Genomic DNA, 25378 nt, shown 5'->3' with positions numbered 1-25378 from the left:
GAGGAATCGCACCGAGGCAGTGAGCGCTATACGCAGCAGCGATTCCTTCGACGAACAACAAATTGTAGATTGCGAACTACTTGCGCTTGTAATAAATGTATAAAAATGTGTAATATATTGTAACGCATATTCATAAAATAAATATATACTTTTGTAATCGGCACGTATCATTTTTAATCGCTTCTATTCCATCCTTCATTTTATTATAATTGTGAGTCCGTCTCGTTCGTATGCAACATACGTATCTGAGTGAGAGAGAAATAAGATAATAAGAAGGAGCGATTAGCCGGGGGTGTACGTGCAGCGTCACCCGCATTCGAATCGTATGAGCGTGTACTAAATTGTTGATAAACAATAGGCGTCGCGAACGGGTGCGAGCGAGTCGTAGTCGATGGTGACGAACGCGTGAACGAGAGCGAGCGAGAGGAAACGATAGGCGGGGCGAACGGGTGCGAGCGAGAGGGAACAATGGGCGCGCGATCCTTTGCGATCCGCCGCCGCCCCGCCGCTCGCCGCCGCCGACGCCATGACTAAGACTCGCGTGATCACCCCCAACACCCCCTTTTACCCCTGTAAAAATAAGACACCCCTTTCCCTTTTGAAAAATTCCAACCCTTTGAAATTCGCGATGCCGCAGGAAAATACCGCGGCGCGATAACGCACTTATCTATTTTAAAAATATCAAATTACGTAATTAAAATATCAAATTTCATAACTTTTATGTTATTGTTATATTTATAAACAATCTGTTCCGAGAATCGCAGACAAAGGAGCGATTCCTGGAAAAACACCCCTCCCCGCGTGACGTCATTACCCCTCGCCCTAGGTCACACGGACACACTAACACGAATTGGTCCAGAACCGGCCTATATACATCTACTCCTCGCTTTGTTTTTTGTGCCTCATATGTTGTTAGTAATTCTATCGCTGTTATTAGTTTTTCGTTTTGGGATCGTACTGTCTCTGCTATGTATTTACATTTATCCTTAAGTAATTCTCCGCTATATGTCTCGCACGCTTTTTCTCCGTCTTTTACTCGTTCTTGTAGTTTTTCATATTGCGCTTTTAATTCTTGTGTTTTTGTTATTATTACTAATTTCCACGACGCGTCTGATAGCTGCAGTTGTCCCACGTTTTTATAGTAGAGTCCGGGTTCATGTACGAACTGCGTTACCGTGTACGGTGAGTTTATCTCCAGCGGTTTTTCGCTTGCGCTCAGCGTCACGGTGATTATTACTCTGGAAGATGATTTCCTTTCAGATTGATTTCTCGCGGTTTCTGCGTATTTGAATTTCTATTTCTTTTCGCGTGTGTTATCTATTGTGTGCGTGTGTGTTCTTCGTGGGAGCGACTGTGTATTATGATACGAGGTAAGTCTATAACTTTTCTCTGCTGTGTTCGCGCGGTTTCGCGTTGCACTTCTTGAAATTTTAATATGCATTTTTATATCGCGTTGGATTTGTCTCTTAGCCTCGTTGTCCGTTCCGTCAGTCTGTCAGTAACTTTCTTGCTGTATCTTCTACTCTATACATTTTTTACAATGTCGTAAGTGTCGGTTTTAATTTTATTTTTTACCGGCGTTGTTTTTTGTATTTTTGTTATTTGTTTTTTCTTTTATCTAGTTCGTCTGTGGATATCGTATTTGATCCCGTTGAGTCCTCCCGTCGGTGGGTGCGGTGTACCACCTGTCAGCGGGAGTACATGGCGCTTCAATGTTTTGAGTGTCGGCTAAGTTCCGTTCCTCTTATCCGGTCACGGAATTTCCGGCTTACCCCTGTGCCAAATTTATTGATGGTGGTGGAGGATCGGCCGGACGACGAACATCGTGCCGTCTATCCTATGCACTCTGGTGAGTACAAAATTTTTTTTTTTTTTTTTTTGTTAGTGCTCTACAAATGCTTTTAGCCTATTTGCATGCACTCTTATGCTTCTTCTGCCTCCTTTTATTTTGTAATTTACTTCTCCGCATTTTTCTATGACCGTGTACGGTCCTATCCATTGTGCTTCTAATTTCTTTGATCTTCCTCTTCTCACTGTTTCATCGTGCAATAGAACTTGATCTCCTATTTTGAATTTTCTTTCCCTTGTTTCCTTATCGAAGTTTGTTTTCGATTTTTCTTTCTCTCCTTTTAAATGTTCCTTCGCGATTGTATTTGACGCGCGTAATCGTTCCCTTTGTTCCTGCGCGTAGTCGTCGTATGTGTACGTTTTTCTTGGTGCCGTTGCCAGTGCCGTCGGCAGTGTTGCTTGGTGCCCGTACACCAATTCAAACGGCGTGTACCCCGTTGCTGTGTGCGGTGTCGTATTATATGCGAACATCGCATACGGTATCCACTCGTCCCAATCGGTTTGGTCTCCGTTTATATAATATCTTAGGTATTCTGCTAGAGTTCGATGTGATCTCTCTAGCGCCCCATTGCTTTCCGGATGATACGCCGTTGTTTGTATTTTCTTGATTTTCAATAATTTGCATACGTTTTTGAACATTTCGCTTACAAAGTTTGTTCTTTGATCCGTTAGTATTTTTTCTGGAATTCCATGTTCAAAAATTATTTTTGTTGCGAATGCTTTCGCCACGGTTGCCGCTTCTTGATTTGCTACTAGTATTGCCTTGCTAAATTTCGTTAAGGCATCTTGAAATGTTAGGATGTATTTATTTCCTGCGTTTGTTACTGTCAGTGGTCCTACGATGTCGAGTGCGCATTTTTCGAATGGCTTTTCCGGCGTGTCGGTTATGACCATTGGCATTTTTGTTTTTCTGCTCAGTTTGTTCTTTTGGCATTTTTCACATTTACTGATGTATTCTTCCACTTCTTTGTTCATGCCTGGCCAATTATGGTTGAGTTTTATTCTATTTATCGTACGTTTCACACCCTGGTGTCCTCCCAATAGGCAGTCGTGATATTCTTTTAATATTTCCATTTTTTCTTCTTCGGAATATTTTTTTGTTTCGTTCTCTATTTTATTTATTTCGGTTTCTTCGATCGGGTTTCTACTTAGTGCGTCAGCGTTTGTGTTTTTCTTTCCGTCTTTGTGCACTATCTGATATGTGTACTCTTCTAGTTTTAGTCTCCAGCGTATCAGTCTTGAGCCCGGATCATTTACATTGAATAACCATGTTAATGGTTTGTGATCCGTTATTATCATGAATTTCGTTCCGTATAAGTATGGTCGGAAATGTTTTACCGCCCATACTATTGCTAGTAGTTCTTTTTCTGTTGTACTATAATTTCGCTCCGCTTTATTTAGAATTCTGCTGGCATAAGCGATCGGCTTGTCTTCTCCGACCGTTCCCTGTGATAGTATTGCTCCGATTGCATAATCCGAGGCATCTGTTGTTACCAGGAACTGTCTCATGAAGTCCGGGTAACTTAATACCGGAGCTGTCGTTAGCTTTCCTTTTAATATCTCGAATGCGTTCTGCTGTTCTATTCCCCATTCGAATTTTTCTCCCTTTTTTGTCAGTTTTGTTAGTGGTTTTGCTATTTTCGAAAAATTTTCTATGAATTTCCGGTAGTATCCTGCCAGACCTATGAACGCTTGTATATCTTTTACTTTTTTCGGCATCGTGTAGTTTCTTACTGCGTTTATTTTTGCTGGATCTGGCTGTATTCCGTTTTCTGTAATTATGTGTCCTAGGAATAATACTTCCTTCCATAGGAATTCGCACTTGTCTGGTTAAAGTTTCAGATTATTTTCTCTTAGCTTGTTAAATACGCTCGTCAGCCTTTTGTTGTGTTCTTCAAGTGTCGGTCCGTACATTACGACGTCGTTCAGGTATACCAGACACTTGATACCTTGTAATCCTGCTAGTACTGAGTTCATCAGTCTTTGGAATGTTGCGGGGGCGTTTTTTAGCCCGAAGGGCATTCTATTAAATTCGTAGTGCCCATGTGGTGTTGAAAATGCTGTTTTGCATTTGTGTTCTTCTTTCATTTGTATTTGATGATATCCAGATGCAAGGTCTAATGTGGTGAAGTATTTCGCGTTTCCTAGCTGATCTAGTATGTTACGTCCTGTAACTCCACATCTCCTTTTTCCGACACATGGTAGATAAAGTAGATAGTAAAAGGTATACCGAATGTATTGGGACCAAAGGAGACGGTTTTAAGTTTCCAGAAAAAATAATTCTAACTGACGGAATATCCTGAATCGCCAGATGTATAAAATAAAAGAAGGAACCAAAAACAATTGTGCAACAGATGTGGAATATAAAAAAATCGAAACGAAAGGATTTGTCAAAATATTCATAAAACATTAATAGCTCGGAAGGACTTGGAATATCTTAAACTAATAATAAATGTCTGGCGGAACACGAGGGAAATTCTGGAAGAAAAACAATTCAGTAAAATCAAATTTCGCCGCGGATCCTAGGGATTAGAAAAAAGGAGGCAAAAAGCCTGTAATAATAAAAATTGGGATACGCGGCTGGAAACTATAAAACTCAGGCAGCAATTGCACGCTGCCGGTAAAAAAAGAGTTACCTAAAGCTTTTTCGAATCTGTTATCTGGAAGCTTGGAAGGGCTAAAACCATGTAGAGGGGAGCTCCTAAACATTTTCTCCTGGACCAATAGATATCGGGAACTCCTCACCAAAAATTAGAAACTAAGGGCGAAAACTTAGAAAATTAAGAAGGGCGACCAATAATTGGGAAGACGGAAAAGTGGAGGAATAAGCCTAACGAATAGAATTCAAAATTCGGATAAGACTTAGAATCTGGCGCTGGTCCTCCCCTTTTCCGAGCTTATAAAACCGAGCGCTCCGACGACGCTCGCTCTCATTCATTCTGTTCTTAAAATTTAAATTGCTCAGTTGCTCAGTTGTTTAAAAAATCTTTAAGTGTTTGTGATCATCTTGTGTGGGCGAAATAAAGGAAACATCTCGAGATCTCATCCGAGTGAATTTGAAGACAACAAGTAGTAAGTGCTATCATTTATTTATTCCCCTTTTTCCTTTAAACGGTTCCACTAAATAGTTTCATTTGATTTGTACTCATATATTTATATATGTAAAAAATGAAAATTGAGGGAATAGTCAGGGTGCCGCTCACGCTTAATTATTTCGTTATCTCTCCCTCGAATTCTCTCGTTTTTTCGGGTGCCTCAGCCTATCTAGCGGGCTTCCTTTTGTCGGAGGTTGCGATATGCCGCCAGTAAATGGTGACTATCAAAACCTTGACTTGAGTAAGGCTCCATTCGGCTAGAGGAACCAGAGAAACTTGGGGTGGCAGCAGAGAGATCCGAAAGGAGCTGTGAGACGTGATGCCCAGCCATATTCTCCTCCAAGATTCATTATTTAATTTAATTCATTAAAATGAACTCCTTTTAGTGGAATCATCGAACTTAAGAACCTTAAAGAAAAGCCGGGCTCGCCGAAATCGGCAAATTCGGAATCTGAGGGGCCTTATCCGGTCCTTCTTTATACAATATTTATTCGCGGCGGCGCCAGGGGAGATAAGAACCGACCCTCCCCGAAGAAGAGGAGAGAGGTCGTGGTCCCCTCAACCCCCAGCTCCCCCGACTTCGCCGGCTCCTGAAGAAGTTCCTCTGAACGACGAAGAACCTAGGGAACTCCCCCCTTCTCCGGATACGCCGAAAAATAGCGTCAATGCGACCGAGTCAGAGCCTGATTTGGAGCAGTTCCGCCCTACGTCTCCTTCCTATTCTCCGGACATCTCGATTCATTCTCCGGGAGCTGCACCTAGAGCATGCTCCTCTCCAATTCCGTCCCCGATTCCTCATCCTGGGGAGCCTGAGGAGGTCGACTCCATTGCTGATGACGATACCGTCTTTTGGCAAGAGTCTGACGGCCCAGAGCCTTCCCCTCCCCGCCCCGAGCGTGGAGTTCCTCGGCGGGCAAGAGGAACCCAGAGCGATCATAGATCCTCTCCTCGAGCTCCTCCGGAGGACTTGCTCTCCGTGGACGGATCCCGTCCCCGAAAGGGCCTTCACGATAGGCCCTGATTCCTTTGATCCTGAGGAGATCAGGAGAGAGGCCAGCAGGGCATCTCCTGATCAGAACGTCCTCATATTTTATCCCGGGGTGGAACACCCCTTTTTAGCTCCGATCAGGCTGATTGATCGTGTATTTCCGAGATCATCGGCCAGGATCTCGGAAATAATCGAGATCGACCTCGATTAAATATTTCTATTTTCTTTTGAACTTTCCTTATGTTATTTTTCCCGCGCACTTTTGTAAAATATAAAAAAATGTGTTGTTTATTTAATTTAGTTAAAGCCTCTGGGTTTATCATTATCATAAATTTTAAATGTATCATCTCTATTTAACATCAATTTAAAAAAAAAAATAATAATAATAATAATAATAAAGAATGTTAAATTAAATCTCGTTAAAACAGATTTTTGAAATTTTCTTTTAATGAACCATTAGCTCCATTTACTGCGAAAAACACCTCCGGTTCTTTCCCTGGGAACAAGAAGTAAAATTCTTTCCCTCAAAAGAACAAAAATCGCGCTAATTCAAATCTTTTCTCGTTCTAATACATTCCTAGCGCTTAATACGCGTGACGTTGTCTCGCACGCGTCACGCAAGAATTGGTAGTTGCGTCTCTTTCTCTCTACCCTTTGCCTGCTCTCGATCCATTTCCTAGTCATTGAGAACCGGTAATCCTTCCATTAAAATTATTCCTAAACCTTACGTAACAAGTATTTCGGTGATATTTGGTATTGGAAATGAATCACCTATCGTTATTTCGTTGATTTTTCGGAAATCCACCACTATTCTTAATTTCACTTTTCCTGACGCGTCTACTTTCTTCGGTACTACTAGTATGGGCGCGTTCCATTGGCTGCTACTCTGGCGAATTATATCTTCTTTCAGCATTTTGTCTATTTGTCTATTTACTTCTTCTTTGTGTTTCTCTGGTAACCTATACGGGCGACTATTTATTGGCGGATTTTCGTTTGGTGTATTTACCTCGTGTTTGACGGCTGCTGTGTACGTTAGTGCGTCACCATCTAGATAAAATATGTCACAATAATGTAAGCATATTTTTTCAAGTTCTCTTTTTTCTTCTTTGTTCAGATGATCCGTTCTTAGCTGCTTCATTGATTTTTCACTGCGTTCCTGTATCGTTTCGTTGTCGGTTCTTTTATTCAGCATCAGCACTTTCGCGGAGTTGATGGTTCTCAGTTCTTCTATCTCCACTTGCGGTGTATGTATTTCCATCGGTTTTTCTGTCATGTTGAGCACACTTACTGGGCACTCGTTATCTTTTGGTGCTACCAGGCAGTTTCCTATGAATACTCCTGGTTTTGTTTCTTCCGCATTAATTACTCCTACTTCATTTTGGCTTGTGATTGCTCGGAGTATTGTTTCGCTGCGCGGGGGCAGTATATATTTTTCGTACGGATGTAATTTAAATTTTACTCCGTCTATTACTATTTGCTCCTTTCCGTGCAAGCAAGATGCTCGTTGTTTTGTCAGAAAGTCTATCCCTAGTATTCCTTCGTACTTTATCGGGAAATCGTCTCTTACTACATACATTTTCTGTTTTACGTTTTTTCTACCTATTTTAATTGTTGCCCTTATTTTCCCTATTGTATTGATTTTATGTCCTGTGACACCTGTTAATGCCATTTTTTCCTCGATTATCGGTGTGTCTTCCTTTAAATTTCCTACTTTTATTAGTGTGATTGTCGCTCCTGAGTCCACCAATAAATTCAATCTTCTCTTTTTCGCTTGTTCGACGTTTAGCGTGATGTGTTTTAATCCGTTACTCACTTTTTTCGTCGCTATATTTGCAACTTGATATTCTCCTGCCGCTCTTATTACTCTTGGTTTCTGTCTCTCTTCTTCGCTCTCGCTTCCGCTTTCCTTGCTTCGGCTGGTTTCTTTTCTATTCCTACTTGTGCGCGCTATGTTTATCGCGGGCGATTGTCTTATGCGTATCGTCTGTCTGTTATCTTTTCTTTGCCATCGCGTATCTGGTCATCCGTTCACTGACCAGCATTCGTCTCGTGTGTGTCCTGGCTTTCTGCAGTGTGTGAAGAATTTCTCTGTGTTATTAATTCTCGCACGTGTTTGGGCTCGCGGCAGGTTGAATCCGTTTATGTGTCTGTTGCTTCGGCATTCGCGTGCTATGTGACCTGCTTTCCCGCATTTATTGCATGTAATGCTTGATGATCGCGGTTTTTCGTGAGTTTCGTTTGTTCGCGTTTTTTCATATGTGCCTTTATATTTTGTTACCCTTATTTTTTCTTCTTTTACTGCGCCTTCTATCGCGTCTTTTAACGTCTCGAAATGTTGCGAGCGGACCATTGTTTTAATGTCGTCTGTTAGTCCCATGTGAAAGTAATGTAACGCTTGTCGCTGAATTAATTTTAGAACCGTACGTTTCTGTTCGCTGGTCATTTCTTCTTCATCCGTCATAGCTTCGTATAATTCCATCGCGGTTTTTTGTACGCGTAGTCCGTAGGTTGTCGCGCTTTCTCCGTATTTTTGTTTCAGCGTGCTCATCTCTGTCTGTAAACGCGAAGTTTCCTTTTTCCTTAAATATGTTTTTTCGAATTCCTTTAGAAATTGATCAAACGTTGTTATGTCTCTTGCGTCGAAATCTAATAGCGCGGCGCCCTTCAATTTCGTGCAGAGTACCGCTTCTAGTAGTGTTTCTGTATCTTCGCGTGTGACGTGTTTCGCGGCGTACGCGCATGCTTTTAAAAATTCTTTTGTTTGAGCATGATTTGTTCCGTCTACCGTCGGAATCATTGCTCGTGCGTCCTTAAGTTTAAACGTGGATGCTGGTTCCGTCGGTCTGTTTCGTACTTCTCCGTGTGCGCGTCCATTTCCTTCGATGAGCTCTTGATTTCCCCGCGTTTCTCGACTTTCGTTTGGTCGTCGTTCGAGGCGAACAATTCGAGAATTCATTTCTCGCAAGTTTTCGAGTACCTGTTCTATTAATCGTTCTTGTCGTTGCGTCGGGTTTGGCGTCGCGGTATGTAATTCTCGCAACGCGTTTACCTCTCTGTCGATGAGTATCTCTGGTACTCCTCCAACCGCTCCGTCCAGTAATGAGTAGTTGTGAGTCATTTTTTCACGGGTTGTGTTTAAATTATTTGCGAAAATTTCCGCGGGATCAAACACGCTACTGTCGTATGACGTTAATGAGAATTCTCCCCTGTCCGAAATACCGCTAATGCCGCTCGGGGTGTCTGCGAGTATTTGATTATGTGTACGGCGCGCAATATTTCCGTCTCCGCGGTTTAATAACGCGTCGTCTATTTCGCCAAAATCAAATTCGAGCGGCGTGATAATATTTACGGATTCCTCGCTTTCTGTCGCGGGGTCGTCTTCGTATTCTAACACGCGGCGTACCCTATTTCTAATATCGTTTAACGCGTTTATGGCGACTCTCAATGGTCGCACAGGTGTCGGCTGTAAAGCTCGTCTAGCCGCTTGGCTGTGTAGCCACGAATTGTTTGCAACGCGGCGTTGTAATTCTAATTCGCTATCCGACATGGATCGGTCGGTTACAAAATATTTCGGACTTACATTAACGCTGCGATTCGCATGTTTAATCTGCTATGCTGCTGGCTGTTTATCTGTTGTCTCTTTTGGCTGCTTGGCAGCTATGCTGCTCTCCTTGTCTCACTGCTTGGCTGCTATGTTGCTCTCCTTGTCTCACTGCTTGGCTGCTATGTTGCTCTCCTTGTCTCACTGCTTGGCTGCTATGTTGCTCTCCTTGTCTCACTACTTGGCGGTTTCTTCCTTCCTTTCTTTTTTCACGGGAGTCAGGTACCGAGTCTACTGCTGACTCAGTATTTTGCTCATTGTGGTGTGTCCGTCTCGTCACGTTAATTATTTTTTGTAATAATCTTCGGTTTTTCTTTGTTTCAGAGATCGTCCTCGCCGTCGCAGAATAGGCGGCTCTGCGCCTCCCGGAGGGCGGATCCCACCGTTGCCACCACTTTTGTTGCACCGGGGCCGGTGCACGGGGTCCGTCCTTCGGGATCCGTAAGGGAGGGCGATAGATAAGATAGATTTTAATAAATACTTAGAATTTTATTTGGTTGTGTTGTTACACTCCTTTCGATTCTCCTGCGTTTTCCTTTGGTCGGTTCGGCGCACGTCCCCGCGTTATCACGCGTCCTCGGCTCCGCGAGGTCTCCTCTTACACGGCACGCGACCGAACTTTAATTACCTCACGATCTCGGTTTACAGCACGAACTCTGATGCGACTGCCCGTCTGTGACGGTCCGCGGTTATTTAATAGTGACGCAGGGCCTTGGCGTCATCGGGTTGCAATGCCGAACTTCGGTTGTTCGGCGAATGCAACCCTAGCGATTTCGGCAATAAATTTTCGCAAGTGTTTCTCTTTTTGTTTCTTATTATTTAATTGCCTAAGGAGGTTTGCTGATATCGCATCCTCCGATGTTATTTAATTACGAGATACTTATGCCGAAATGCCTTGCGTCATGTTCCGTGTTGTAACGGGGTTTGGGTTACAACATCACATTTTATAGTTCTTTTATTCTCGTTCTGATTTCCAGACATTGCACCCTCTCCCACGATTCATTATAACGTACTTGCAATCAACCTTTCTGTTTTGTTACACAGAGGTGTGTAACAGTTCGTCTTTGAACGGTCACATTACCTACGTGTGCGATACGTTTTACTTTTATTACCTTTTACGTTGTACTATAATTCAAACACCCCCCACAACATATTTTTTTATACAGAGTGTTTCAGACATAACGGAGGATATTGGAAGAATAGATAGAATTGATTGAGACAAGTAAAAAAGTCCTGTACTATTTTGCAAAATTCTCAACCGTTATTAAAAAAAAAATTAAAATGTATAAATTGTATAGGCGTAAGAGCGACAAAGAAGCTACGCGTGAGTGAGCGCGACAGACGAATGGCTAGGAATGGCGCCGTCGCTTGTCACGTTCACTCACGCGTAGCTTCCTTGTCGCTCTTACGCCTATACAATTTGTACATTTTAATTTTTTTCTAAATAACGGTTGAAAATTTTGTAAAATGGTACAGGATTTTTCTACTTGTCTCAATTAGTTCTATTTATCCTCCCAGTATCTTTCGTTATGTCTGGGACACCCTGTAGAACGCTTTTGTGTTCTGCTCACGACCAGTAGCACATCGTTGGCTATAGATCTATACAGTTCGGGAATTCGCGCTTTTGCATAACGTCGTTTTTTTTTTAGTGTCATACATGCAGTTTGCATAGCCTATCTAAACATCGCGTTAACTGTGTATACTATTTTTGACGCAAAAAAAACCATTTTCAGCATTCCGAGTGTGAAAGCTCGCCTCACTCATTACCACCTCTCGAGAGCCCTGCATCACCTCAGCTAAAGAAGAGAGGTGTAACATTTTGCGCATTACCACGCTTAATGTCATCATCATCATTTGAGAGTCCTGCCTCACCTCCGCTAGAAGAGAGAGGTGTGAAATTTTGCGCACCACAACGTTCATTGTCATCACTTGAGAGTCCTACCTTACCTCCGCTAGAGGAGCAAGGAATATGGCCGTGGACGCCTCCTGGTTTACCTCCTCCTTTTTTTTTTTTTATTTACGTGTGGAAAAATCCTTTTACGGATCTCCTCTTGGGTTGGGGGGGTATGTCGGACTCCGGTCTTATGCTGTGGATGTTATTGAGCTGCCTAATACCGACTAAAAAACCACACGCTATTCTTCTCTGCGAGAGATAAGTCACGGCACGGGAGGCGACATATCATTACAGTGCCGCGTCGTGACTTTCGCATATTATTTTCATCTCTGGGTTTATTGTCTTCCTTCTTAGTAGCAAAAATTATTATTCTGCATATCTCACGTTTCGCTGTTCTGCCTATGCCTAATAGACGTTATAGAACACCGTGAGGTAAATGATTCCCGGTGATAAGTCTGGCAGAGATCTCCTCACCCATAAGGGAGCTATTGGAGAGCCCTGTCAGACTTCCACCAAGAAACAAAATCCTCTGAGTTCTTAAAAGAACTGTTTGCCAAAGTATCATGATGATTTATGCCTGTGATTAGGAATCTAATCCCGTCGTAGATGGGCTGGTGGTCGTCTTCTACGCCTTGCACGTCTTGTGGAGATCTCTCTTCTCCTTTCTGTCTCATTTTTCTCTTTAATAGAGATAACTTCGTGACAAAATTTACAGAAAGCATTTTTGACCGCGGGGTCTGTAAGTAGTGCAGACATAATGGAATGCAGGTTCATATGTGGACCTATAACTTGTACTAATGAGTCTCGCTGTCTTGTAAAAGCAGTACATTCATATAGAGTGTGGTCAGCCCCATCCTTTGGTGCTCCACACTCCCAGCATTTAGTACTTCCTTCCTTTCCAATTCGGTGTAGGAAGTCTCCAAATACTCCATGTCCGGTAATAATTTGTGCCGTGCGGTAGTCTAATGTACCATGCTCTTCCAGTTCTGCCTGCCATTCTGGTAGTAGATCTCGCAGCGCCATAATCACTCTATGGCCTGAGCTGATATCAGTTAACTTGTATAGTTCCTCCTTCCAGTCCGCCAGTATCTTTTGATTCTCTTCTTTCCGAAGTTGTACGCTAATTTCGTTGGTAAGGACTCGATGTTGATTTTCGATTCGCTTCTTGAAGTTGTACCTGCGTGCCAGGGACACCGCCTCTAGATGTAGAGGAGGTAAGCCAGCAAGTACACATGCCGCGTCTGTTGCAGTAGTTCGATAAAGCCGTGCTACTCTAACCGCCAGTCTTCGTTCGAAGCGTCGTACCTCTGCTAGTGCCAACCGATTGTGCTGAAGCTCATCAGCCCAAATAGGGGCCCCGTAAAGAATTATACTGCGAACTGCAGTAGCGTACAGCTTCCTCGCCTTCCATACCGGGCCACCTACATTTGGCATCAGGTGTCCGAGAGAAATTGCCGCTTTGACCGCTTTTGGCACGACTGACTGGAAATGCGCACCAAAGGTCCAGTTTTCATCTAGGATCACCCCCATGGTTTACCTCCTCCTCTTCTTGAGGAGAGATGTAAACCTCAGACGCCTCCGGGATCCCCTTCTTCTCTTGAGGAGATGAGCGTTGGACCCCTTTTGTCATTTAGTTTCTCCTCTTCTCTCTAGAGTCAAAGAGAAGAGAGTGAACTATTGCGATAAACGGTGACTGGTGGTTGCACGATCCAGTAGAAGACTCGGAATGCACAATCGTAGAAAATTCCGATGATGATGACGCCGGTTCTCTCGGAAAAGTTAATTCATATGTTGATTCTGATGAGAGCACCGAATTGGAAGAAGACTATTTATTTAAACGACGCAAACTTCATTAAATGTGAGTACGTGTGTGCGAGTGTGTATGATAAGATGCGCCGCTTTTGCATCTTCTCATACAAACATTTTATTACTAATATGTAGTGAAGAGAAAGAGGAAGGAGGAGAAGGAAGGAGAAAAAGGAGGAAGAAGGGAAGAGAAAGCAAAGCGCGTGAGCTGTATATAAAAGGTAAAATTAAAATTGAATGAATGTGTGCGTGCGTGTGCATGAGAATGCGTGTCAGGAAATGTGACGTGTCAACGTCTGGTCCGCGATCTGATATTTCTTATTTTCTCACAGCTGTTTGTCAGTACGTGTCTAGACCGCGTTTTGTCAGTACGTTTCGAGACCGCGTTTTTGTCAGTACACGTTGAGACCGCGTGAGAGTAACATTTGCGATTTCGTTTCTCGTGTCATCAAAATTCATTTGCGGTGGAGTTTTTTGTACGGTATAGCCGTTTCACGGTGAGTTCCACACTACCCAGAGAAAATGGGCTTTGGGTGTGCGTAAGTTGCATTTATCCCACCCACGAAAAAAAAAAAAAAAATGGTGAAACTAAGTAACACTCGCAGTGTTCGGCATCTTCAAGACGCAATCAAAATTAGCAAAATAGTAAAAAGAGTCTACCCCTTTTGCCTCAGGCTTTCAAGCCACGCTTCGGGCCTGCAGTAACAACGAGGTCCTGGTTCGGTGGTGCCATCCTGGGATTGTCGAAGAGGGCAAAATCTGTCCTGGAACAATAAAAAGGAGATGATAGAAAAGCAATGCAAGAAGGTGTAAATATCTTTTATACCAAACAAAGCATCCAGCTCACAAAACAAAAGGTATATGAACTCATAACGAAAGTTCGTACACCAAGAAAAAAAATCTAGTACAATAAAAACATAGTTCTCCCCTTCCACCAGTGACGACAAAGTGGTCATTCTTTGTATGATGCGTAACAATTGCTTCTCGTTCATAGTCATCGATTGATGTTTGATAAACGGGAAAATCTCATCTGCTATGTTTTTCTCTGTAACCGTCTGAAAGAGTCTCATCTCAAAAGTCATCTTTCCATAGAACCTAGCGTTCTGACCCTTGAACTCTTTCTTCTTCGGAACAGCTACCATCACTCTCCACTCCTAAGATGAGTAGGGAATAAACACCGGTTCTAACCACAAACTTCTATATTATAGGTGTTACATCCTGTAAACTCCACATCTCCTTTTCCGACACATGGTTGATAAAGTAGATAATGAGAAGTATACCGAATGTATTGGTATCAAAGGAGAGGGTTCTAAGTTTCCAAAAAAATAATTTTTACTGACAGAATATCCTGAATAGCCAGATGTATAAATTAAAAGAAGGAACCTGAAACAATTGTGCAACAGATGTTGAATATAAAAATCGAAACAAAAGGATTTGTCAAAATATTCATAAAACATTAATAGCTCGGAAAGATTTGGAATATCTTAAACTAACAACAAATGTCTGGCGGTAGACAAAGGAAATTTTGGAAGAAAAACAATTTTTTAAAATCAAAATTTCGCCGTGGATCCTTGGGATTAGAAAAAAGGAGGCAAAACGCCTGCGATAATAAAAATGGGATACGCGGCCGGAAACTATAAAATTCAGGCAGCAATTGTACGCTGCCGATAAAAGAAAGGGGTTACCTAAGCATTTTTGAATCTGTTATCTGGAAGCTTGAAAGGGCTGAAGCCATGTGGAGGGGAGCCTATAAACATTTTCTCCTGGACCAATAGATATCGGGAACTCCTCACCAAAAATTAGAAACTAAGGGCAAAAACGTAGAAAATTATGAAAACTAAGAGAAGGGCGACCAATAATTGCGAAGACGGAAAAGTGGAAGAATAAGCCTAACGAATAGAATTCAAATTTTGGATAAGACTGAAAAACAGGCGCCGGTCCTCCCCTTTTCCGAGCTTATAAAACCGCGCGTTTCGGCAACGCTCGCTCTCGTTCTGTTTTAGAATTTTACCATAGTTTTTTGAAGAAGTGTTCTCTTAACTCAGTTGATCTTTTGAGTTTTGTAATAAGTGTTCGCGTACTCTACCGAGACCGAAATAAAGAGAATTTCCGAAGAACCATCCAAGGAACTTCAAGTCAGCAAGTAGTAAGTGTTATCATTTATTTATTCCTCATCAGTAGGGAATAAACACGGGTTCTAACCCAGGAGCGTTGAGGGAGGCGAGGGGACGGGGGAAAAAACCGTGATGAGAGGAGCGCGGGGAGAGGTAGCCGTAGGTGGGAAGAGACCGGGGGGGAGGAGTATCCGTCACCCATTCATATCCCCCCCCCTCCGGTCTCTTCCCACCTACGGCTACCTCTCTCCGCGCTCCTCTCATCGCGGTTTTTTCCCCCGTCCCTTCGCCTCCCTCAACGCTCCTGAGTTAGAACCCGTGTTTATTCCCGTGTTTATTCCCCCTCACAACACCCCGCGCTAGCAACAACAGTTAATATATTATAAATACAATAAAAAACTTACGTTTTTAATTTTGTTGCATTCTTTTTATCGGCAACAATTTGCTGTCCGCCAAAACGGATTGTTTTATGTGGGTGCACAAGTTTATCTGCTTATCAAGTACATATATGCGCTTGTCACTCACGGGATTTTCAGGAATTGAACGAAAAGTTCTGTTTAATATTAATATTCCGCCACGGCTGCTTTTACGAGATAAGCGATTGTCTAAATATAAGCTAAATTGAGCTAAACTGCGATTTTGGTGTGTACCACACCACACACCGCCTGTACTGAATGGGGTACGATCCCCCAACTCACGACGCGCAAGAATATGCAGTAGTGACGAACACTTTTCCATTTGAGAGAAATTAGACGTTACACTTGAAAAAATCAGCATACGACTGACAGGCTACAGCTGTGAGCTCACTGCTGACAGTCAGAAAGTAAAACGAAAGAATTTTTTATCAACAGCAGTCCCGAAGGTGTGACATATACTCATGCGAATCTTTTTACAGCGTTTAGCACGTTTGAAACTTAAGATGCATTTTTATCATGCAATGAGAGATTAAGAAATTATTTCATTTGAAAAGATGTATCTCGAAAAAATGCGACATATACTTATACAAATTTTTCTTATAGCTACACGTTTGAAACTCAAGATGCATTCTTGCACATAATGTGAAATTATTTTATATTAAAAATATAAATTTGCAAATATTTTTTTCTTATAAACAATATATTTAATATAAACATTTTGAAATATAATATAAACATTTAAAACATATACTCATGCGAATCTTTCTTTGAAATTTTTTTATCATCTACTATCCTAAGGTGTGTGACATATACCCGTGCGAATCACTTAAGAAAAAAAATGCTGTCAAATCGACACGTGTTAAAAAATGCATCAATATGCAAAAAATGTATATATAAGAGAGGCTGTGAGATGAAAATCTATTCAGTCGTGAAGCATTTGAGTTTTTTTGGCGAGCCAATTTTTATTATAAAAGTTTTGTTTAAAATGGGTGATTCATTTTATAACGACTGTATAGAAAATCACATTGATGTGACATATCCAGCGATTGGGGTAAGTACTATCATGTAAAAAAATACTAACTATTTTTAATGAAAAAAATGTATCATAATACTTTTTCAGCGCATATACATAGACAGCGAACCATATCATGAGGTGGAGATTAAGCATATATATATAAGCATATAAAAATTCCACGCGTACAGCCCGTAAGTCATCTTTTTTACACAAAATATATTTAAATAATAAAGAATGTAGAAAATAAAATAATTTAATTTTTAATTTTTTAATTTTTAGTGTTGGATTGATCCGGAAGAAATTTGTATAAAAGGATTTATTAATATAAAAAAAAAATACGCCATAAAAATGAACGCCGTTGGGATAGGGAATATAATAGATTTATTTGGATGGGCCTCCATGAAGGTGGTGATGTTTTCGGGCTGCGCCGTTTATTCGATATGGAGGAGGACATCACCTTTGCACCGGAAAGTTGGAATTAGGTAAAAAATAAATATATATATATTTTTTAATATATTTTTTAATATATTATAATTGTATATTTTAATATATTATAATTTTATTTTTTAATTTATAATTATATATATATTTTTCAGCCGCCAAAAAACCTGATTTAAATTAAGATTAAGATTAAGATTAAAATTAAGATTTAGATTAAGATTTAGATTTAGATTTAGATTAAAATATATATTTTAAATATTTTAATAATTATATTTTATATATTTTATATATATATTTGTTAAAAATAAAAAACATAATTTTACATAAAAAATAATTTTTATTTTAATCTTTATAACTCCTCCTGACACAACCACTAATTAAATATTTTAAGGTGCTACACTTCATCACCATCCGCTAACATAAATTTTTTTATTAAAATTTTTTTACAACTTTTTGATGCTCCAGTTAAATATTTTTAAATACATTTGTAAAGCGCAATGCGTAAGATGATTATTAATAGGATCTAAAATATTTTGTAAGATTCGGCATCTTCATTATCTGCGTCTAAGGTTTCAATGATGTGGTCTTCTCTAACATCGCCGTCGAGCATATCAGCCATGTACGTTTCTCGTATCCTTTGATATAAGATGCTACACTTCATCGCCATCCTCGTTAACATAATTTTTTATCTTTATAATTCCTTTTGGCGCTGCGACCACCAGTTGAATATTTTAAATACATTCTGTAAAGCGCAATGCGTAAGATGATTTCCGCATCGCATGGTATTAATAGTATCTAAAATATTTAAAGATTCAATATCTTCATAATCAGCGTCTAAGGTTTCAATGGTGTAATCTTTTCTAACATCATCGTCGAGCATATCAGCCAACCATGCACATTTCTCATATCCTTTGACGTATATAAGACGTGACACTTCATCACCGTCTACACCTGTTACAGCTGTTGTAATTAATTGTTTTGCCATGTTGTATGGCACAGTTCCTTCTTCCCATGACAATGCGTGATGATATTTTATTGTCCAAGAAATGCATGATTTTTCAGATTGTTTCAAAAAATTCCATGGCACTGGATTTTTAAAGATGTAATGAGTTAGAACAGTACCCTTTCTTAGCACTGCAACTTCTTTTACAATAAATCGCCGCCCAATATTAAAACCTTGAAGATCAACAAACGTTGGCGCAATCATGATGAACGCGTGTTTGAAACAATAATGATGTGTAGATAAAATTGTTTCTTTATATATGATAAAAACTGCTGATATAGCAATTTTTATAAGACCTTGCGCACAACGTTAGACAGTGGACTATATTCAACTATGCGATCGTGTAAAATAAGACAATATGCGGTTGTATTTGCAGGAACATTTTCCTTGCAATCAAATTCTAATCGCACGTCTACAGTGGCGCTTTTGATTGACTCGTTCTGTCGAGAGCAATCGATAACAACAAATGGTCCATATGATAGAAATGCTGCTACATTGCAAAAAGCCTCATAAGAACTGTTGCCATAATAAGCTTTACGAAAACGTATATACATATCATAAAGAATGGCGTATCTTTTTTTGTCAAAATCTAAATTCAGATCATCATATGGATAATATTCAGAGTTGAGAAAAAGTTTCACATTCGTTAATTTACAATCATCAAAAATGGTTGATTTTTTAGACATAACGTTTTTGCGATCGGTTTGCAGAGCAAAGATAACGTATCGAGGTTTTTCAAGTTGCGTTGCAGCCTTGACGGCCCAAGAATGTTTTGTAGTACTCTGCAAAAGAGGATATTCATACAAATCCCATGAGCGAAAAGTCATGCTTAAATATCGCCCACTATCCAAAGTTCGCAGCATGGATAATTTATTGACCTCATTTAATATGACATGAGACATTCGCCACTGTATTTTATGCAATTCAATTTCTGGCTCTAATTTCGAATCTCCTATAATGGAATTATTATCATTGCGAGCGCGTATTAAAATTAATTCATGGCGAGCGTTGACAACCACTCGTTTATAATCTTCACAGAAACCTAACAATATACTGAGGGGTACACAAAAATTAAAGAATCCTTCTGACGTAGTTGATGTTTCACTCCATCCAGCATTTTGCAGCATCACAGCATTATCAGATGTTAGCGATATATAATTTTTAAGAGTGCTAGTTATTCCAACGTTTCTGTTGCGATCAATTTCTACACCATTGAGTTCATAACGGATTTCATCGAACATAAATGCTACACAATTATTTCCTAGCGCAGCTGTTAACTTATCGTCAGGTTTTTTTATTTTTATTTTTCCCTCAATATAGAGAAAACTGTCACATGGCAACGTATACAAATCCTGTTGTTGTATTGGTATCCGTATTTCATCACTATATCCAAACGTTGTGTTAGCATATGGGTTGTACGTATGAGTTTCAATTTTAACAATACTATTGTCAAAGATCGGCTTATCATCAATAATCAATATATCAGCCATTTTAGATGTTGCACACAATGAAACCCAATGATTTTAAAAATTCTACGTTTGATGTAGTAAGTTTTTCTTCAATAATTGAACCCTTTGGTGGAAGCTGTGTATTTAGTTTGTCTCACGTTCGATGTTTTATTCAAAACGAGCATCTCACACTAAAGTCGTCTCCGCACATGCAGTCTCACGGTAATTTCTTCGCCACGAAAATCAAGCAATCGTCCGTTCTGATCTACAATGCGAATCGTCAAATCAGTAACGCTTCGTACGACGACTGGAAGGTAAATGATCTGTGTTGGAGTTTCAGATATCTTATATCCAGGTGGAACCTTAGGTGAAAATTCATGTATTGTATGTACACGTTTTCCATTACTGTATGCACCCCCCGTTACACTGCATTCAATGCGAATAACATTTACATTGATAATTTGTATCGGTGCGTCCGATTCATGCCAACGTAACGGCTCGAGTATGCGATCTGATGAAAATCCTAACAACGATCCAATGTTGCATGGTTTGGTGAAATTTATTTGATAAATACACTTAATCTCGCTTTTCATCGTATTGTTATTAGCTTTAATCGTTAAAGGATAATCTTTTTCATCATTACCATATGAAATCGCGTTCTTTGCAACATCATTGATATGAAGCTCGTCGAGCGTACGTTTTAGATATTCGGCAATATCGCACAGTTCATACGAGCCGTCGGGAATGGTAATACTTTCTCCATCATTATCATCATCAGCATTATTGAAATAGAATGTATTATTTGATGAGTTTACATTAGGAATTGTAAAATACGTTTCAAAATCAGCCAGCCCGAGTTCATATTCTCCATCGCTTAAATCTATAGCGGGAAAGTAGCTCACCGCGAGGATACTACTTTTGCCCGATAACGTGAGCGTCAGCGACATGTTTGATACTGAGTTTACAGCGCATAATGTTTGTTCTTAAATTGTGTATCAATCGTCTGTAGAAACTGTAGACACAATTGCCCACAGTTGTTTTGATTATATCGTTGATATGGTAAGCGATTATATTCAATTTGTGTTGCATCATTCCCCAGATATCGAGCAAGTTCTTGTGGCGGTCGAAGATTACCAAAACTATCAAAATACATAGCGCGATTTCCTCTTTTCGCATATGCCACCCAGTGGGTACCTAATCCTTCAACTTTATCTAAATTCACAATACCGCTCTCGTTTTGATGTATTCCCTCAATCGGTAAAGTGTCACGCATAAAAACGCCTCTAAAATATGGAATGCGCATGTGTTTCGCTAATTGTCGCAACTGTATATCGGTAGTAGCATCTTTGGGAAGTTTCAACGTCTCATCGGCGTTTTATTTTTTCCTTTCTTATTTCCATTATTTTTTCGAACTCCACCACCACGTTTGTATGGAGCGAGATAAACACCGCGACCTTCCATGGAGTAATTGTGACGTTTCATTTCTTCAAGTTGGCGTTGTGAGGCTTTTTTATCATTTACAGCTTTTGCGATTCCTGCGGCTCCACCAGCGAGCGAACCGATAGCACCCAGTAAGGGCAGAAGCGGTATAACGCCACCACGTTTTGCTATCGGAAGTGTTCGTTTCTTCACCGTTTTCTTCTTCAGCGTATTCTTCCTCGCTACACATAAGCCCATACCAAGTTTCGTTTTTGCTTTCATAGCTGCCCATACGGTCGTGGCTGCGGCCTTTTCACCAAAACTTGAATCTTCTGCGTTAATACGTTGCAGCGCTTTATTGGCAAGAATATTGTCAGCCACGTGGCGCTCTGCGAGATTGTTGCTACGTAAGTAGGCTATATCGTGATCGCGACAAGCCGCATCCAACGGATTAATTCCACGATCTCCTCTGGCAAATCGTTCGTTTAATCGAGTTCCTGGGCCACAAAACTGGTACCCTGGTATGTGCAATTCAAACGGAAGTGCGTTAATCGCTCTGTTTAACAAGCCTCGCCCATTTTTCTCAGACATTCAATACAGTTTTTTATTAATGGCGCAGGACCGTCAACATGCGTTTCATAACTCAATAAATTATAATGTTTTAAACATCGACGGTATTGTTGAACATCTAAATCAGCCTTTAAGTGTTCAGGAAGCTTATTCCACAAATAGTCAATATGTTGCGAAAATCGTTGTAATAAGAATATTTTTGGAATATGTTGTAGTTGTTCAGCGGTTAAATCACAGATATTACAATCGTCCGACAGCAACAAAAACATAGTGAATACTGAGCGTTTAATTTTTATGCACACAACTATAAATATATCAGCATGGATGATATTGATCTCATTTAGAAGGTAGAATGCGGTTCATACAGCAAGCGCCACCAATCAAGGTGGTGAATTTCGATGACAAGTTATTATCCGAGTGTGTGTTACATAGACATGGAAACATGTTACCGAGTTCTATTCGCGCTATCATTTGTGGTCCATCAAATTGCGGCAAAACTAATGTATTAATAAGTCTGTTGGAAAGTCCGCATGGTATACGATTTGAAAACGTTTATGTATACTCGAAATCGTTGCAACAACCAAAATATCAGTATTTGAAAAAGATATTGGCACCAATAGAAGAAATTAATTATTTCACATTTTCAAATAATATTGATGTTGTTCCACCGAGCGAAGCACTTCCGAATTCTATATTTATTTTTGATGACATAGCATGTGATAAGCAGGATGCGGTAAGAGAATACTTTGCAATGGGGCGACACGCGAACGTTGACAGTTTTTATCTTTGTCAAACGTATGCGAAAATACCGAAGCATCTTATACGTGACAATACGAATTTTTTAATTCTATTTAAACAGGATGTTACAAATATGAAACATATATATAATGATCATGTTAACACTGATATGTCATTCGAAGATTTTGATAAATTGTGTCGAATATGTTGGCAACAAAAGTATGGATTTGTGGTGATTGATAAGGACAGTGCTATTTCAAACGGTCGCTATAGAAAGGGATTTAACGACTTCGTGGTATCATAATGTGATCAGTCGTTGTCGATACACCGATTGATAACTGTCAAGCTCAATATGAATAACAACAGTGAACTTAAAAATCGAGAGATAATTGCGAAGAAAATTGCTCAAACGAGCGATTCAATTCGCAAAAAGTATCATGCCATGAAGACGGGAAAAATGGAAGAAGATATCGCGTTGGAGCGACATTTTAAACCCATCGTTGAGCCTCTTAAACAGATTGTGGAAAACACCGTTGGAAACAACGAAGTTGAATCAGCCATATCAAAGAATGACTCGTATTTTCTGGAAAAAAAAGATGTGTTAACACCAAAACAAAAACGATAAATTACGGCATCTCCAATATCATTACCTGAAGAAAAAGAATAAAGTAGATCGACACCAAAACGGAATCGATTAATAAATACATCGTTGATATCTTTATTGGGAGAAGAAGATGAAAGTAGATTGACACCAAAACGAAAACGATCAAATGCAACGTCACCGATAACAGCATCGATTCCAATTAAATCAGCGTTAAAACGATCACACACCATACCGTCCACATTAAACGAGACGCCTAAGTTCGCGCAACAACGAAATTTTTCATCAAGGGAACGTTCACACTCACATTCCATTAAAGACGTTTTCGATACCGCAGACGAACCGTTGGTAACATTTATTCGACAAAAGTTGCAAACATCAGAAGGTTGGAAGACTCTTCAAACTCATTATGGACCGTTGGGGCAAAAGTATCTAGGCGCTGTTTTGAGCGGAAAAAAATCTATTAACATCGATAGCGTTTACGGAGTTTATTTCAACGACAATGGAACGATGATTGGCAACAAGCGTGTTGATTTAGATAAAAATGATAATATATTGATAGATGGTAAAAAGTATCCTGGAACAGTGGGACTTTACGAATTGATTTTTATGAGATTTCCCGATGAGAGCAGTTATACTGATACCGATAAAGAAAATTATAAAAGTATACTCATGGCAACGAATGCACATAAACGTGACTACAATTCTCAAAATCAAGTAAAGAGTAACAAAGGTCACAAATATAAGAATATAATCGCTCCTGTGCTGAGTAAAAAAATTGGACAAGGTATACCATACGCTGTAACATTAAACAATAATAAAATCGATTATGTTCATTGGGATGATCCAAACGAGCTCGTAGATCGTCTTCGATTGCTCGAAGCCTCACGCTATGCAGGTCATAACGCTCACGACAATGAGATTTTATCAATTATTGAGGAACTTCGCGAAGTGGGGCTTATTATAAATTGAAGTATGCATACACAATTTAATCATTTGATATCGAAATGCCGATTAACAAGTTTGGAACATTGCTTAAAGATGGTGGAGGAAGCAATACTAATCAACATTATCGATATAATGCGTTAGTTAGAAATTACGTGCGTGATAACGCTCTTTGTGTAACATCCACCGATTACGACGCGCGATCACACAAAATTAAGCATGTAGCTGAACCTTTGGACGATGATGATGCTGTCAACAAACAATATGTTCAACAAAATTTACAGATTTTAAAGAATGAAATTGTGGAACTTAATAATAATGTTCAACAGAATGTGCTGAATTTAAAAGATCAACTAAATGAACTGAATAAGAAAATGGAAATACTACAGAGTAGTCTACAGGTTGTGGTAAACACGCTTCGCAATAAATTTATTCGCGGTGAACAGAATTAAACAGCTGCCGTTGCCGTTTGCTGTTGCTGTTGCCGTTGCCGTTGCCGTTGCCGTTGCCGTTGCCGTTGCCGTTGCCGTTGCCGTTGCCGTTGCCGTTGCCGTTTTCTATTGTTAATACCGTTTTTGTTATCGTTTTCGGTGTTGCTATTGTTCATATTTATGAAAAAATTTTTTTTAATAGTGCGGTAAATCTCATAGCTTTAAAAATGTCAAAGAAAATAAGCTCAGAAAAACTACAATTGGTAAACGAATTGCATACACCGGCGAGAAGAAATTTTTCTCGAAGGCGTGTCATAGTGCGCGGGTATGATGACTTGTGGCAAGCTGATGTAGTCGAGATGCGCCCATACACACGTGTCAACCAAGGTTACCACTACATATTCACCGTTATCGATGTGCTGAGCAAGCATGCATGGGCTGTACCATTAAAGACAAAAAGCGGTATCGAAGTTGCAACAGCGATTGCAAAGATCTTTCGCAATAATAAAAGATGTCCGAATAATCTTCAAACTGATAAAGGAAAAGAATTTTACAACGCAAACGTACAAAAACTCTTAAAAAAACATAATATTAACCATTATTCTACATACACTGTAATGAAAGCGTCAGTTGTCGAACGATTTAATCGAACGCTTAAAAACGCTATGTGGAAAATGTTTATACTCAATGGAAATTATAAATGGCTTGATTCACTGCAGCAGCTTGTTTTGGATTATAATATGCGAAAACATCGAACTATTGGTATACGACCTGTCGATGTTACCCCTGCAAACGCAGGCAAACTCTTGGCAACGGTCTACAGCCGCATAAAGATTGCTGCTCCAGCACGGTTTAAAACTGGTGATTCAGTACGTGTTAGCAAATTCAAAACAATATTTGAAAAAGGCTATACACCAAATTGGACTACGGAAGTATTTACAATCGTCAAAGTGCAAAAAACTAATCCTGTGACATACTTGTTGGAGGATTCTTGTGGAAAACCTA

General features: G+C 39.9%; 3 protein-coding genes across 3 annotated transcripts; 1 reads left to right on the top strand and 2 right to left on the bottom strand.

The window, feature by feature from the left end:
- Window positions 1-7782: 7782 nt before the first annotated feature.
- Window positions 7783-9817, bottom strand: LOC139112722 (uncharacterized). The gene has a single exon (XM_070673792.1). It carries the CDS (start codon window positions 9476-9478, stop codon window positions 7952-7954), a length of 1527 nt encoding a protein of 508 aa, XP_070529893.1. The 5' UTR covers window positions 9479-9817; the 3' UTR covers window positions 7783-7951.
- Window positions 9818-18508: 8691 nt separating this feature from the next.
- LOC139112710 (uncharacterized) lies at window positions 18509-19711 on the bottom strand. The gene is made up of 3 exons (XM_070673780.1): window positions 19276-19711; window positions 18877-19173; window positions 18509-18753 (listed from the first exon to the last, which is right to left on the bottom strand). Exons 1-3 carry the CDS (start codon window positions 19709-19711, stop codon window positions 18509-18511), a joined length of 978 nt encoding a protein of 325 aa, XP_070529881.1.
- An 87-nt stretch (window positions 19712-19798) lies between these two features.
- Window positions 19799-25069, top strand: LOC139112721 (uncharacterized). Its single transcript, XM_070673791.1, has 2 exons — window positions 19799-22996; window positions 23141-25069. The coding sequence occupies exons 1-2, from the start codon at window positions 22749-22751 to the stop codon at window positions 23967-23969; spliced, it is 1077 nt and encodes a 358-aa protein (XP_070529892.1). The 5' UTR covers window positions 19799-22748; the 3' UTR covers window positions 23970-25069.
- The last annotated feature ends 309 nt before the right edge of the window (window positions 25070-25378 follow it).

This window comes from Cardiocondyla obscurior, unplaced genomic scaffold (genome assembly GCF_019399895.1).
Source record: "Cardiocondyla obscurior isolate alpha-2009 unplaced genomic scaffold, Cobs3.1 scaffold43_0_327834, whole genome shotgun sequence".
Classification (NCBI taxonomy): Eukaryota; Metazoa; Arthropoda; class Insecta; order Hymenoptera; family Formicidae; genus Cardiocondyla; species Cardiocondyla obscurior.
The sequence above is the reverse complement of the archived record's forward strand: the minus strand, read 5'-3'. Positions and strand labels throughout refer to the sequence as shown.

Excerpts from the sequence above, each read along its gene's own strand:
- LOC139112722 (XM_070673792.1), bottom strand. The coding sequence starts at position 9,478 with ATGTCGGATAGCGAATTAGAATTACAACGCCGCGTTGCAAACAATTCG.
- LOC139112721 (XM_070673791.1), top strand. The coding sequence starts at position 22,749 with ATGAATAACAACAGTGAACTTAAAAATCGAGAGATAATTGCGAAGAAA. Across the intron at positions 22,997-23,140 it reads TTTCTGGAAAAAAAAGATGT|ATTGACACCAAAACGAAAAC; the intron begins GTTAACACCAAA and ends AGATGAAAGTAG.
- LOC139112710 (XM_070673780.1), bottom strand. The coding sequence starts at position 19,711 with ATGGCTGATATATTGATTATTGATGATAAGCCGATCTTTGACAATAGT. Across the intron at positions 19,174-19,275 it reads TAATTTTTGTGTACCCCTCA|GAGATTCGAAATTAGAGCCA; the intron begins GTATATTGTTAG and ends ATTCCATTATAG. Across the intron at positions 18,754-18,876 it reads ATCAACCATTTTTGATGATT|CTTATTATGGCAACAGTTCT; the intron begins GTAAATTAACGA and ends GTTTTCGTAAAG.